The 14,512-nt window shown below is 37.9% G+C and overlaps 1 protein-coding gene across 1 annotated transcript; it reads right to left on the bottom strand.

The window, feature by feature from the left end:
- Window positions 1–40: 40 nt before the first annotated feature.
- LOC117914632 (heat stress transcription factor A-5) lies at window positions 41–14,432 on the bottom strand. Its single transcript, XM_034830043.1, has 2 exons — window positions 14,002–14,432; window positions 41–1,556 (listed from the first exon to the last, which is right to left on the bottom strand). Exons 1-2 carry the CDS (start codon window positions 14,236–14,238, stop codon window positions 327–329), a joined length of 1,467 nt encoding a protein of 488 aa, XP_034685934.1. The 5' UTR covers window positions 14,239–14,432; the 3' UTR covers window positions 41–326.
- Window positions 14,433–14,512: the final 80 nt, after the last annotated feature.

The raw sequence follows: 14,512 nt of genomic DNA, 5'->3' as shown, positions 1-14,512 counted from the left end.
CTCTTAATTTACATGAGCTACTATCAGAAATCTACAAGAATTCACGAATCAAATGCAGTGCATATGGTTTATTTAGAATTCAGATATTAAACACTTATTTTTTGGTAAACATAAACAATATGTTCATGAACTTAGACTGGTGTAACATCAAGAGAACACTTTACTGCTATCTTCTTGATTTATAACTTTAGCAACCACCTGTGCAAAATTATTAACCCAAAAAAGGACATTATATGGTTTATCCTATCCAAAACTCACAAATCAGAGCAAGAATTGAGACTACCCTTTGAAAATACGACCCGGCTTTTGATGCAAACTTCCAGTGCTCAAAGAGTGAGATGCTCCATGCTTTTTGAGTTACCCAACATTCCTTGGCCTGCTCTTCTATCTTCTTGCTCATCATATGGGTTTGACCTAAAATTTGAACTTGCCTCTTCAGTGTCTGAAGAGCCTGGTCTTTCAGTCAGGAACTGTTCCCAGAACACATCATTCACCCGGACCGGAGCAGTTGGAGGTGCTTCATTTGCAACTGAGGCCCCTTGTGAGGAAGACAAAATAGTGTCATCATCAGCAAAATTTCTGCTCTTGTGGATAGCTCTAAAATCAGCTTCTTTAGCATCGGCAATAGACCTAGATGCTGAGGATTTGCCAATATCCTGACCTATTTGGGGCATCCTAGTTGAACTACTTTTGTCAACTTGTAATGGAGAAGATGCCAAAGTTAGATTTAAATGGCAGGAGATATGGCCATCGCCTTCTTCAGTAGAGGTCAAACTTTCCTGCAAGTAAAGCAGCCTTTGGCTTTCATTCACTCCCATTTGCTGAGACAAGGTTGGGTCCCTTTTAAAAGTAAAAGATGTTCCGGTATCTGAAAGCTCTAATGTTTCAGGTGCAAATAAATGGCCTTCCGTTCGCATGGGCATCTCTTTGGGGTCTCCTTCAGATATTTTCATGTGTGGACTTCCTGCATCTTCATTGGAACTCTGTGTGCTTTGTGAAAGCAAGTTAATATCTGAAGCAGCTGGTGATAACTCCAGTTTCAGCTTATTTGAGAAATCTTTATGGAAAATACTCCCACACTCAGTTCTAGAGCTGCTATAATTGTCCAACAGACTATTTTCAGCAACTGGCTGCAAGTGATCGACTTGAGGCAATCGCCTTTTCTTATTATATGCTGAAAAATCCATTGATTCAATTTTCTGAGCAAGATGCTTAACAAAAGTAGGGTTCTGAACTGCCTTTTCCAAGAAGGTCAGCAACTTTTCCTGCCTCTGCTCCATTCCACTAACCCTCTGGGTTAAGTCTTCCAACTGAAGCTTTGCTGACTGCTGCTGTTTGACCTTGTAAACCTTCAACTGAAGCTCAGTTTTTTCACGAGAGAGCCTGTCTATTTCTTCATCAAATGCTGCTCTTTCTGAATCTGCAGGAGGACCTTGAGGGTGACTGTGGCTGTGAATAGGTTTTCTGCGGTGAATATTCTTAAGGAGATGCTTTTGATCTTTCACAAAATCTTCATTAGCAAATTCCCATCTCTCAGGATCACTCTTTCGAAATCCCTGCCCACCAAAGTAGACAAAAATGTAATCAATTGCATCATATTTTAAGTCCAATTTTCCTCACAAATATACAGTTGAATGTTTCAAAACTACAAATTTATATATTTTTGGGGAGCAATTTATCTGTTTTTTGTTTGATTTGCTGCTTCCTCGGATTTCTTGTGGGAGATGAGGGGAGGATTAAAGGCTGATGTGCACACTTGAAAGGAAATGAAATATTTCACTTCCACTCCAAGAAAAAAAAACAAAAAACAAAAACCCAAGAAAACAAACACCAAAAATAGGAAAAGAAATACCAGAAGGAGAATGCAGCATCTCACATGGATAAGAATTAAGAAAACTGAGATTTAGAAAAATGATAAGAATATAAAAACCTTCAAAAGATGTAAACTCAATTTGCAAATCATACCCCAGAGAAGAATACAATTCTTCTCACAGAAAAGAAGAGAAATTTATATTGAAAAAAAATGAAAACCACATCAACAATAACAAAACAAAATAAAACCAATAAAAGATAGAATAAATACATTATTTCTTATACATGCCACTAGAATATTAAGCTTCTGCAAAAAGAAGGCAATCACAAACACTAGTACTCAAAATCTACATTGGAAGAAAATATTCTATTAGCAAAAGACCTAATAGAAAAATCAACCTTTTATATACAAAAATCTAGCTACCAACCTTAGGTCCTAACCCCAAATCCAGCATAAGGAGACATGAATCAGTTTAAGCAATTTGTTTCATATGTGAGAACAGTAACACGCAACAACAATAGGTACTGGCATGACAGATGACTTGCAACCAGCAGTTTTTTCAGATTATAGTCAACATTTAGTTTGGCACATTCAGCTGGTCTTGCACTTATTTTAAAGAAAATGAAGATTTTTGTGTCCCCAAACTGATGTCAGACACATGACAGTGCGGGTTTATGCTGAAATGTTTTTTTAAACACTTTTTCAATGGGGAAAAGATCATCCATATCATATTAATTACTCCTCATTCAACTTGTAGCTTTGATAAGGAGGTAATAACAGCATGGACACAAAGTGTTCACACTCCCATAGGTTTTAAATTTTTATTAAAAATATTGGTCAGGGTTATATTTTGATGCCTAATTTGCATCGAAGACATCTTTTCATACTCTCAAACCTTGTATAAGTTAGTGGACAACCTATCATTAGTGGCTCATCTCTTCTCTCCCATTAGTTTCTTCTCTACTCTTAACTTTTCCTTTCTTCTCTACTCTTAACTTTTCCTTTCTTCTCTATTTTCTCAGTCTCCTCTCTCACATTTCCCAGCATGGCATCTGATCAATATTGATGCTATTCTATTATATTATTTCCTCTCCTAGACTTTGTTTGCTAGATGTTTTATATGATCAATTGAAGGCTTACAGGAATATCCCCGGTACCAGACCATGCCATAGCTCTAATGGGAGTCAAGGGCTCTTCCAGTGCTGAAATCAGGGCTGGGTGGAAATGTTCAGACAAATTAGGGCTGTTCTATGGGGGTATCCTCTGGTGCACTTTTCCTTTCTAGAAGATGCTTATGTAGTTGTGTGGGTCTGAAGCCAAAAAAAGAAAAAAGAAAAAGAGCACATAAACTGAAATTTTTGGAATTTGTTGTGAATACATGTTTTTCTATAATAAGAGTATTGTAGCTGATTGGTAGAGGTCTCTTTCAGTTTGATCGTATTCCACTGATCTCTTGGGTTAGAAACCTCTTCCATGCACGTTTTGTGAAAAGAGAGGACTGAGAGTGGTTCATAATCTGCTGACTCATTATTGGGATTTCCAAAAATAAACTTGCTTCATGTTCCATAGATACTGAAAGTTCTTCCTATTTGTTAAAAACTAGACTTGTGATTATGGACAACTCAATTTTTTTTTTTGATAGGTAAAGAAAATTCATTAAGAGCCAAAAGGCTAGAGAAAGGGTATACACAGAGTATACCAAGATACAAAGAAGCAAAAAACAAAAGGATAAACAAGTCTGACTCTTATTTGGTGGCTAGCCAGTCTACAAAATCTATCAAAGAGAGAATGTGTTCCTCTATATACACCCTAGCCCAATTCACAAAAGTGTACAAAAAAAATGGATTTAATATCTTGGTCATTCCTCTCAATATCATCGAAGACTCTCCTATTCCTTTCTTTCCAAATGGTCCACATCAGGCAGAGGGGGGTAGCTCTCCAAGTTTTCTCCCTTTTCTTGCCCACAAAAGATCCATGCCATCCTAGGAGGTTTCTTTTTACAGAGGAGTGCATCACCCATTGCACCCCAAAAAGGGAGAAGACCAGAAGCCATAACATTATGGCCTTCTCACAAAACAAGAGAAGGTGATCTATGGTCTCCTCCTCATATTTGCACAAAAAGCACCTGTTGGGGATGCTCCAACCAAATCTCTTCAGGCGGTCAGTGGTGAGTAGCCTGCACCAGGCCGCCTCCCAACCAAAGAAGCTAGCCCTAATTGGAACCTAAGGCGTCCAAATAGTTCTAGCCAGGAAGGGGGGCTTGATGCCCCTTGAGAATGAGCTATAAAAAGACTAGACAGAAAAGGTCCCATTCTTGTTCTCTTTCCACTAGAACAAGTCATCCACACCTCTTCTAATGGTCAAAGGATGAAGCTTGCTTAATAAGCTTTCTACTTCTCCCACCTCCCAATCATTAAGCTGTCTATTAAAACAAAGCCCCCAGCTACCTCCAACTTCGTTTTCCTCCCAGGCCTCAGCAACCCAGCCTTCTTTGTTGACAGAGAGATTAAACAAGAAGGGGAAAGCTTCTTTCCAGAGATTGGTTTTCACACCACAAGTCCTTCCAAAACTTCACTCTAGTGCCATCCCCTACAATGAAGCGGGAGTGAGATCGAAAGTTCTCCCAACCATTTCTGATGGCCTTCCAAACCCCCACCCCATAACGGTCTCTTACTTCTTTGGAGCACCAACCCCCCTCTTAAAGGTCATACTTACTAGAGATAATTTGCTTCCATAGGGGCTCATTCTCATTAGCAAATCTCCACAACCACTTCCCAAGAAGGGCCTTGTTAAAAGTAGCTAGACTGCAAATGGCCAACCCTTCATCCTTTTTAGCGGCACAAATAACCTTCCAACTCACCAAGTGAGGTTTATTCTCTAAGGCTCCACCGCACCATAAGAAATCCCTTTGGATCTTTTCAAGCCTTGCACACACCCTCTTGGGGATCACAAAGAGAGAAAGAAAGTAGGTTGGGAGGCTAGAGAGGGTGCTTTTTAGCAAGGTAAGACGGCCACCTTTGGAGAGGTATTGCCTTTTCCAGAGAGACAACCTTTTCCTGAATCTTTCTTCCACTGCATCCCACACCCTAGGGGATTTGTAAGAGGCTCCAAGGGGAAGACCCAAGTAGGAGGTAGGTAAACTCCCTATCTTACATCCCAAAACCAAGGCGAGAGTCTCCATAGGAATGCCTTCCCCCACTGGGATGGCCTCAGTTTTGCTCAGATTGACTTTTAAACCTAAAAACCACATGAAGGTCCAACTAAGATATTACAACTGATCTTCATCGGCGTCACAGAAAATCAAAGTGTCATCGGCAAACAAGAGATGGGACACGAACAGCCCCTATTGTTAAAACCATTCTCATACCCTTGATTGACAATATTAAAATGAAAATTTCCCTCATGTAATTAAATAGTGCCAACTACTTATCATTGGCAAACTATTTATCGTTGGCTAAGTGCAGAACTAGAGTAGGAGGTTATGGCTCATATTGTATGTAAGATCAATTCTGCAAAGATGGGACCATAAATAATGCTCTCATAAAAATATTTTTTGGCAATCCAGCTGCCATATATATAACCAGAAATTATATGTTCACTGAAAAAAAAAAACAGGCATATTGAACTCTACCATATTTTCACGAGACATAGATGATGAAGCAACAGAATTTTTTTTTTTGATAAGTTATGAAGCAACAGATTATTACCCTGTGTTTTGAATCTGAGCATTCACTAGGATAAGTTTTTACTAAGGCTTTGGGGAGAGGAAACTTTTACCATCTATGAAGCCAGACGAGCATGATGGTGAAGAATGTTTATGCTCCAACTTGAAGAAGATTGTCATGAACATTTTAAAGCATTAATCTATGAAGACAGTCTTCTACTTTCAATATTTCCTAAAAATATCACATAAAATCCAGCTCAAGACTGGTAGGTCCTTTTTTTTTTTTTATCTAATTTTAAACTTTTTTGTTTGATGAGAACCTAGAAATTGTATTAAGAAATGGACAGATATACAAGGATGGGAAGCCCAGAAAATAAAAGATACATGCACATAGAAAGAAGAAAATCAGAGAGAAAACAAAGGCTCCAATAAAAGAGCACTCATGCTGTCTAACCCAAAAGACCAATACAACTCAAAAGGGACAGTAGCAGATTGGGGTTGATGACTTTATATGCCAGTGAAGTTTAAAAAAATCATTTGTGTTGTATTAAGCTTTCTGTTCACCACTAACCAAGTGAACCTCAGAGCTTTAGGAGAGTTTTGGATTTTCAAATGAGCTACTTTTGGGAAAGGATAAAGGGAGTTAACATTCAAAAAGGACTCAAGAAATTCTTTTAAGAACTCAAAATCCAACATCTCTCTTCCCACGTGAAAAAGAGAAAAATGTTTTGTAATGACATCAGAAGGATAGAAAGATCTTTAATTTATCTTAGGAAGTCAAAGTTCTAATAATTGTGTACAAAATTACAAAATCTGGCAAAAGGAACAGCCATTGGAAAGATCCTAGACCTAGTTACCGTGAAGCATGGCAGTTAATTGGTCATGGCAGTAATCTGACGTGTACTTAAGTCCATCACTCCGGACACTGGACATCATCTCAAATTATGCAATTATTTGAAGCCTTTGAAGCTTATATACTATAGTGGCTCCCAGTTTTTCTCATAGGATATAGCTTCCAAGTAATGAAAATCAGTTTGAAGCAGTTGACCTTCAGCACTAACATTCTCTAGCTCCTTCTCCTTCCAAAAATAAATACATCACTTGACCTAAGACTTATGAACACATCAATTGTTATGTACCTATTATCTACCCCATAGTGCACTGTAGCACAAAGTAGTATCAGTAAAGAAATGCCGTGATCCCTGACTTGGATTCCACAGGGCTGTTGATTGACAAATCCCCCTTAACTTTTGACATTTTTGTGCAAAAGTAGTCACAGTGAAATAGGACCAATGTCCTGCTTTGTCTTCATTAGTTTTTCATCATTTGAGCAGGCAGTATCAGTATGTTTACTATTGCTCCATTATTATCCAGGAATCTGTTAAGAGGCATCCTTCCATGCGCATGCTAACGTGGAAAGGTCTAAATGCTGCACAATATTTTAAAGACAATCTTTACTGGTTCTCCTATTAATCCTCCTCCAAGTTCCACATTTTCAGCTCATGTCAACCTGGTTTAGCCTAAAATCATGGCAAAGGAACATTTTTACACAGCTAATGTTGTTGGGCAAGCCCTGAACTGGAACGCACCAAGGTTATTACTACCATCATCATTCTTCTTATGGTAGAAAAACAGAGCAATCAACTTTGAACTCGATCACTGTTTTCAAGTATTTGTCATCTTCCCAGTTCTGTCCCCATTCATCTCTTCTTTTTTAGATTTTGGCCACCAATTTTAACCTTTTCTTCCACAGGAATGAGTTTTATTGAGACCCTATTTATTTGTTAAAAGACAACAATACATCCATCGGCCCAGCAAATTTTCTTTGTTGCCTTCGTTACTGCATTCTGGCCATTGAGGAGTAATAATAAGAGGTGTGACTCTTTGGGTGGTTCAATGGGTTCTATTCCTCCACTGGGGAATGAGGTGACTGTCATCCTTGGAGAGTTCATGTCTTGAGCAAGATTTAGCACCCCATGGGTATTGAAAGCTTGTGTCAGTATTAGTAGGGTACAAAACAAGGAAACACATAGCAAGAAAATTCCTGCATGGCATTTCTAGGGAACTTCTTAATTAGACGAACGCCTGCTTTTCCTAGATTCTGCCTTTGGAGTCTTCCTTTCTCAACCGAGCTCTTTAAAGAAGAGGCTACTCACCCTATCCATCAATGACTTTTTCTTTTTTTTTTTCCTTCGGTAAGAACTGCTTCAAGTCAATTCCATTGCACCTCAAATGTAGCTTTAAATAACCTAGCTAGGATAATCCATTGAACATCTATCTATTCCTTTCTCCAGCTTTAACTGCATCACTTGCATTCTAGTGGATGAACTGCAGCGACAATGATCATATGACATCTGGTTGAGTTTGAAATGGATCAAAAAATTCCCATGACTTCATTCTTTTTATTATGAAACTTCAACAATCCTTTTTCTTTTGTTTCTTTAGGTGCCATTCCTAGGCACTATGCAGAAGAGTCAAGTTATTTACAATATTTTTTGCTTCCTTTCTTTTGAAAGCAATCTATGATTACTAAGATAATTAAAAGGGTGACCAGCTAATATATGGTAGAATAGCTTATCAGCCTTAATCAAATGGAAAAATACGATCCACCAAATTTTGACACAAGCTTTCCTAATTGGTTCATCACTTCTGGTTTTACTGGGCATTGTAAGTGTAAGTCCGTCAATAGATCCCCAGCCATGTAGATCTTAGTACAAGGATCATCATAATATCCTCAATGAGGAAGTCTTCCTCCCAAGTGTTGCATCTCAACCTCCTGTAGAAATCAGTTTGAACACTTCTTTAAACTCCATTTTGTACTATTTCAGTATTTCAAATTCCAGACATTTTAAAGTTAGCTTCAGAAACTCTCTTTCTAGTAATACCATATAACAATGCCTACACTCTCTCCAGTCTCTATATACTGCTCAGCAAAGTCTAGTTGTTTCTTTGATCCAGATACATTATTCTTCCATCTAAGCCCAATTTGTGATGCTATTTGGTAGCAAATGTACCAAGAAAAAACTATTCATGTCAAGGAATTTGAAAATATTCTCAATTTCACAAAATCATCAACCCTACATTCACTACATTGGATTGCAAACCTTCCAATATTAATCAAGGATTGAATGTTTTCTTTAGAAAACAATAAACTCAAGGATTCAAAATTCACCAGTGATTTCCTGGATTCAATGGATCCAATCTCCACAAGGCTACCTATAACTAGGTCTTCCTATGCACCTCATTCTCAATCCAAAGTGTTCCAGGATCAAATTCTATCATTTGATCTTGACTGAGACTTCAATAGAGTTGTCTTACTGGTTCATTTCAATGAACCACCCCTTGATTTAGTAGCCAATTCTGTAATTCTCATATAGGGCCTAAATACTCATTAAGAAAAACAGGATTTTTTTGTGCATCCAAAATTTGAGGGGCTGTAGCATCTCCTAGCTAATCCTTGTCACATTCATGTTGTACATCAAAAAGAACATTTTTGGGCATATTGTCCATCCCTATTCATGGGTTCGAAATTTAAATGATTTGGATGCTTTCAGCCACTAGTTTCATGGTGTGTTTTATATTTTCTGTCAAGATCTGAGATTTTGAGCCATGTTTTGTGATATAACATGAGACATCCATTTAGCTCTTTCATTCTCTGCAATATGCCATCTAGCAAACATGCTCAACCATCTCTAATTTTTCTATTCTCATTGGAAGTTTCTACAAAACTTTCCATTTCAAGCTCTTTTCTCTTGAAGTGGGCAAGTGCCTGCACTTTGGATTCTAGGATTTCTTATTACCTGAGGTTCCAATAGGCATGTGAAATGATGTGGTGCTAGTGGGTATCCGAGGATCACTCCGACAGGTGGTACATCTACAAACTACTACAGTACTAAGCTATCAACCATGTAATAGGCTAAGACTAACCTACAAGCTAAGAGAAGGATTCAAGGGGAATTTGGGTTGTTTGATGTGTCGGAGGGACTTTACAGAGCACTGACATTTTCTATTTATAGTTTTCATCGATAACTACTGTTGATAATAATATCTAAAAGTTAACAACTACATCCAGCCATGTGTCATGGACTTCCTTTTTCCTTGCCTAGTTTGTCGCTTACTCAATTCCATCAATCAAGGTTCGCAGTATCCATCAAGTTGTATCCAGAACGACCATGCTGAGAAGATTTCAAGGCCCTGCTATAATAGATTTCAAAGTACCTATTGTACTGAACATAACTTGGTTGTATCAACTGATTCGTTATTGTAATTGATAAGTCTTGTAATGGGTCTTGAAATCTTCTCAGCATGGTTGTTCTGGATACAACTCAATCATTCTGGATACAAGTTGACAGATACTTTGAACCTTAAAGAATTACAATAATGAATCAGCCAATATGATCGAGTTACGGTCATAACCAATCAGCTGATATAACTGAATTATGGTCAGTATAATAGATTCATGGCTGAGCTGCACCATAATTCTGAGCTCTTGTACAATCCCTACTGTGTCACATTTTCCTGATTATGGATTATTAAACCAAACATCTAAACCAATAGGGTCCAACTTTGGACAATTCTTGACTCCTCGGATAATGAGGGTTTGGAGGGGCTGCTTTAAGAGGAGGTAACCAAAGCAATGTCAGATTTGGGGAGTGACAAGTTACCAGGGCTGGATGGTTTTTCACTGGCATTCTACAAGTTCTGCTGGCCTATAGTTGGTTGCATATTTGTGAAGATAAGAAGCATTGAGGGTTGGGGTTAAGGCACTTGGAGGGTCTCAATCAAGCTTTGTTAGGCAAATGGCTATGGAGGTTTCCCCTTGAGAGGGAGAGTTTACGGAGGAAAGTCATTCTTGGAAAATTTGGGGAGGTGGAGGGGGGTTGGACTACTAGAGAGGTGAGAGATTCTTATGGGCTGAGTCTTTGGAAAGACATTAGAAAAGGGTGGGAAGAGTTCATTCTTAGAACTAGTATCCGTATTGGAAATGGTAGATGCACAAGTTTTTGGTGTGACAGTTGAGTTGGGGAGTCTAAGTTGAAGGATGTTTTTCATAATCTTTTCAAGCTTGCATCCCACAAATATGCTACAGTGGTAGACCTTTGGGGGAAGTAAGGGGATGGAGATGGTTGTTGGGAGGTGCATTTTAGAAGATCTTTCCAAGATTGGGGGTTAGAGGAGGTGACTCATTTCTTGGAACACATTTTTGCATTAAAAGTGCAAGAAGGGGAGGATTCCTTAGTATGAAGAATGATGGGAGGGAGTGTCAAATCATTTTATAACTCCGTAAGGGCTGACAACAATTTATTATTCCTAGCTAAAGAGATTCGGGGATCATGCGCCCCTCTTAAAACTCGTCTTTCTTCTTGGGAAGCAGTTTGAGGGAAAATCTTAACAATAGACATGTTAATGAAAAGGGGTTGGTCCATGGTCAATAGGTGCAGCCTTTGTAAAGATAGTGAAGAATCAACTGACCACATTTTAATTCATTGTGATAAGACAAGGGAACTTTGGACTTTATTGTTAATAACTTTCATTTTGGTGTGGGCGTTCCTGACTTCCATGAGAAATCTTCTTCTCGAATGAAAAGTCAAGGGGCTAAGGAAGAAAAGAAGAGCAGTTTGGAGATTGGCTATGATTTATCTTTTTTGGTGTATCTGGGGAGAGGAAAACCAAAGGAACTTCCAAGAGGAAGAGTTGTCAGACTAAAGTTTGAGGAATCTCTTTATCCGATCACTAATAGAGTGGTCTTAGCAGTTTTTGGAGTTGGATAATCCCTTTTTTCTAAATTTTTTGGGTGCTCTTTATTGTGGCTAGCCTTCTCTTTCTCTTTCTCTTTCTCTTTCTTTAAGTCTTTTCTTTCTTTTCTGGTACCTGGTTAGGCTCCTAATGTATACCCCCCTATTTTTGGTGTTTCTTAATTCAAATTATCTTTGTCTATCAAAAAAATTATCTCAACTACAACCTTGCTATGGAAAGTACCATCTTGATATCCATACTCATTAAAGCATTGACAATAATGACTTTGTAGAAATTTTCGGGATCAATGATTGGTGAGCATCCACATCATTTAAAGTGGATTTGACAACATGATAATGTCTTTCTTAGTACAAAAATGATTGTACATGAAACAATCAAGTTTTTAATTCTCATAATTAACATAGACCAATCTAAAGGTCTGCTTTTATGGTCATTTAAGTAAATGTCATGTGCCAAATGATCCATCTAATTTTATCTTTTTTTCTTTAGAAAGTTTTGTTTTCTTTTTAGAATTTATTGAACTTCTTTAACTAGTTGGTTGTATGTATCACCAAGAATTCATTGAACTTCTTTAACTAGTCTATTGTACGTATCACCCAATACCTATTTGAGAGGTCGCAATCAATCTATCTTGAAACCTCCCAAGTCAGTGGCCTATTCCATGACTTTGAAACATGCAAGCCATGAACTTCCTTAACAGTAGCCATTCCTGGACTATTTCCTTGTTGCTCTATGGCAGCTTGACAACCAGCCTCAGTAGAAGTCCCAGGGGTTGGAGTTGCAGTTGATCATATAGTTATGTATTTCTTAGTACAAAATTATTGTACATGAAATAGTTGAGTTGTTAATTCTTAGTATTAACATAGACCAATCTAAAGGCATGCTTTCATGGTCATTTAAATAATGTCATGTTGTAAATGTTCCATCTAATTTTATCTTCTTTTTTTTAAGAATTTATTGAACTCCTTTAACTAGTCTATTGTATGTATAGCCCAATACCTATTTGAGAGGTCGCAACCGATCTATCTTGAAACCTCCTAATTCAGTTGTTAGCCACAACTCCTCACCCACTTCAATTGTATAAATTGGAAGAGCTATTGGAGATTATTGTCTGTAAACAGATTTACTATCAGGTTCTCAATTTGATACCAAAGGTCATGTAACAGAACTGAAAATTTATCATGGATAAATCGAACACCATAAACGTGGGATCATAAGCAGCCATTGATAAATTGAAGTTAAAGGGTAGAATGCAGCAGAAAACCAGCTGTATGATAAACAACAAGACAATTCAGGTCAAAACCATGTATTAATCAGCCGTCCCTAGAGATAGCACCAAAAGGGATTTTTGCACAATGATTAATGAAAGTCAAATATTTGTTGTGGCTGATGATTTTATGTTAATGGCACAGCATAACAAGCTTGTGCCTTAAAGTTTAGTTCCATTTAATGAGTTGGAGGAAATAACTTCCATGAGGAGTCTACAACACTCTTAACGTCCTTGAAATGCAAAAATTATTCCCTTCACTTGATAAAGTGAATTTTTTAAGGCTTTGCTTTCAACTATCAAGTAGAAAAGAGACACCTCTCACTTGCTAGTGATATCCAGTTATCCATTTTCTCTCTTCAATGAATCCTACTTCACAATTTAGGAACCTTAGAAGGTTAAAACAAAATAAGTTTTATAAAAGGTTCCTGCAACAGAATGGAAGAGAGACTATAGACAGTAGATCCAAAAGAAAAGTAAACTCCAAAGGACATTGCACAGACTATATCCTTGAAAATGAATGTCATCCCTGCTAGGAGAATTCCCTTGCTCCAAGACAGTCACAAATCACAATAGTTTCTCCCAAAGGTAAAAAGATTTCTACTCTCACATTAATCAGAGTAAGTCACCCCTAGAATTAAAGAGCTAAGCTTACAAATAACCTTGAATTCATGAATTTGTGAACATATCAAGAATAACTAAAGAAAATTTCGGTAGTTTTACTTACATTCACTAACTTCCCATGAAAAGACAAGATATATAAATGGATGTTAAATGATTCTATCAAGAACTATATACATACATTGGATGAGGAGGCAATTAAAGAGTTCTACGTTTTCATCTTTACTAACTTTTGATAATTGAAAACCAAAATGAAGGGACCCATAGAGAAATGGGAAAGGGTCACTGGATGATGAAAGGCACAGAATTCGTTCAAAGAAATCCATTTAGTAATATAATTGGCAAAAGGGTGCTGATTTGATACCCATTAAAAATATAAAAAGTTAAATACTGCCCTAGTATTTGACAAAATTCAAGCAATCAAACAACATATAAACACATATGGGATCTTTAAAAAACCAAAAATACAAACGCTGATCCAAGTTTGGCCCCTTCCATAAAATTCCCAATGCAGTGGGACTCGCGGATCTTGTAATGGCAACACTTGTTGTCTAGTTGTTCAAAGGCAAGTCGTAATCAACCACTTTCAATAACTCCGTTGCCATCTAAATGACTTATTCAGGATTAGCATCAATCATAATACACACGTACACATAAAAAAAATAAAAAAATAAAAAAGAGACCGATATATCATCCAAACCAATATATTTTCTCACCTGAAGCCAAGACATGTTATAAAAAGCATTACCACAGTTTGGTTGTGTGACAAAACTAAGAAAATACTACCCAACATAAATTGAATAAGAGCTCCAATTTCATTTTCATTTCTCAGCAACCAAGCAGGATTGAATGGCACCAAATTGACTCAGAAAAGCTTACATATGTATTGAGCTGTCTGATGAAGCTGGAGAAGTTATTGTGCTTGAAATACATGGGGAGAAGAACGCGAGCGAATTCAGGCGGATTCCAGACAACGAAACTGCTCTTGGTGGAGCTCCAGGACACGATTTCATCGGTCGATGAGTCGTCCACCATTTCATAGGTCTTGAGAAGGAAAGGCGCGGGACCGGTGGCTCCGCCGCCGACGCCGCCCCCGCCTGCCGGACCTCCGTCCATTGAGCTGTTTTATCTGGGTGGAGGTTTTGGTGGTTCGGAAATGAATCGAGCGTCTGAAACCCTAAGCTCTAGACGAGCGCAGACGTTGAAAAGTTTTGAGGGTTTGAGGTGAATATCGGCGATTCGCCACCAAACATCACAGTGAAGACGAGTCGTCTCAAGTCCCTCCCACAGCTCCCTTTTGTCTTTTCTCGCTGCCCACCGTCTCCGCAATACTAGTCTGCCCAAAGAAATTTAATTATTATTTAGTTAAAAATAACGCTAAAATCAAACC

Source organism: Vitis riparia, chromosome 5 (assembly GCF_004353265.1).
Source record: "Vitis riparia cultivar Riparia Gloire de Montpellier isolate 1030 chromosome 5, EGFV_Vit.rip_1.0, whole genome shotgun sequence".
Taxonomy (NCBI): Eukaryota; Viridiplantae; Streptophyta; class Magnoliopsida; order Vitales; family Vitaceae; genus Vitis; species Vitis riparia.
Note: the sequence above shows the minus strand (reverse complement) of the source record. Positions and strands in the feature narration are given on the sequence as shown.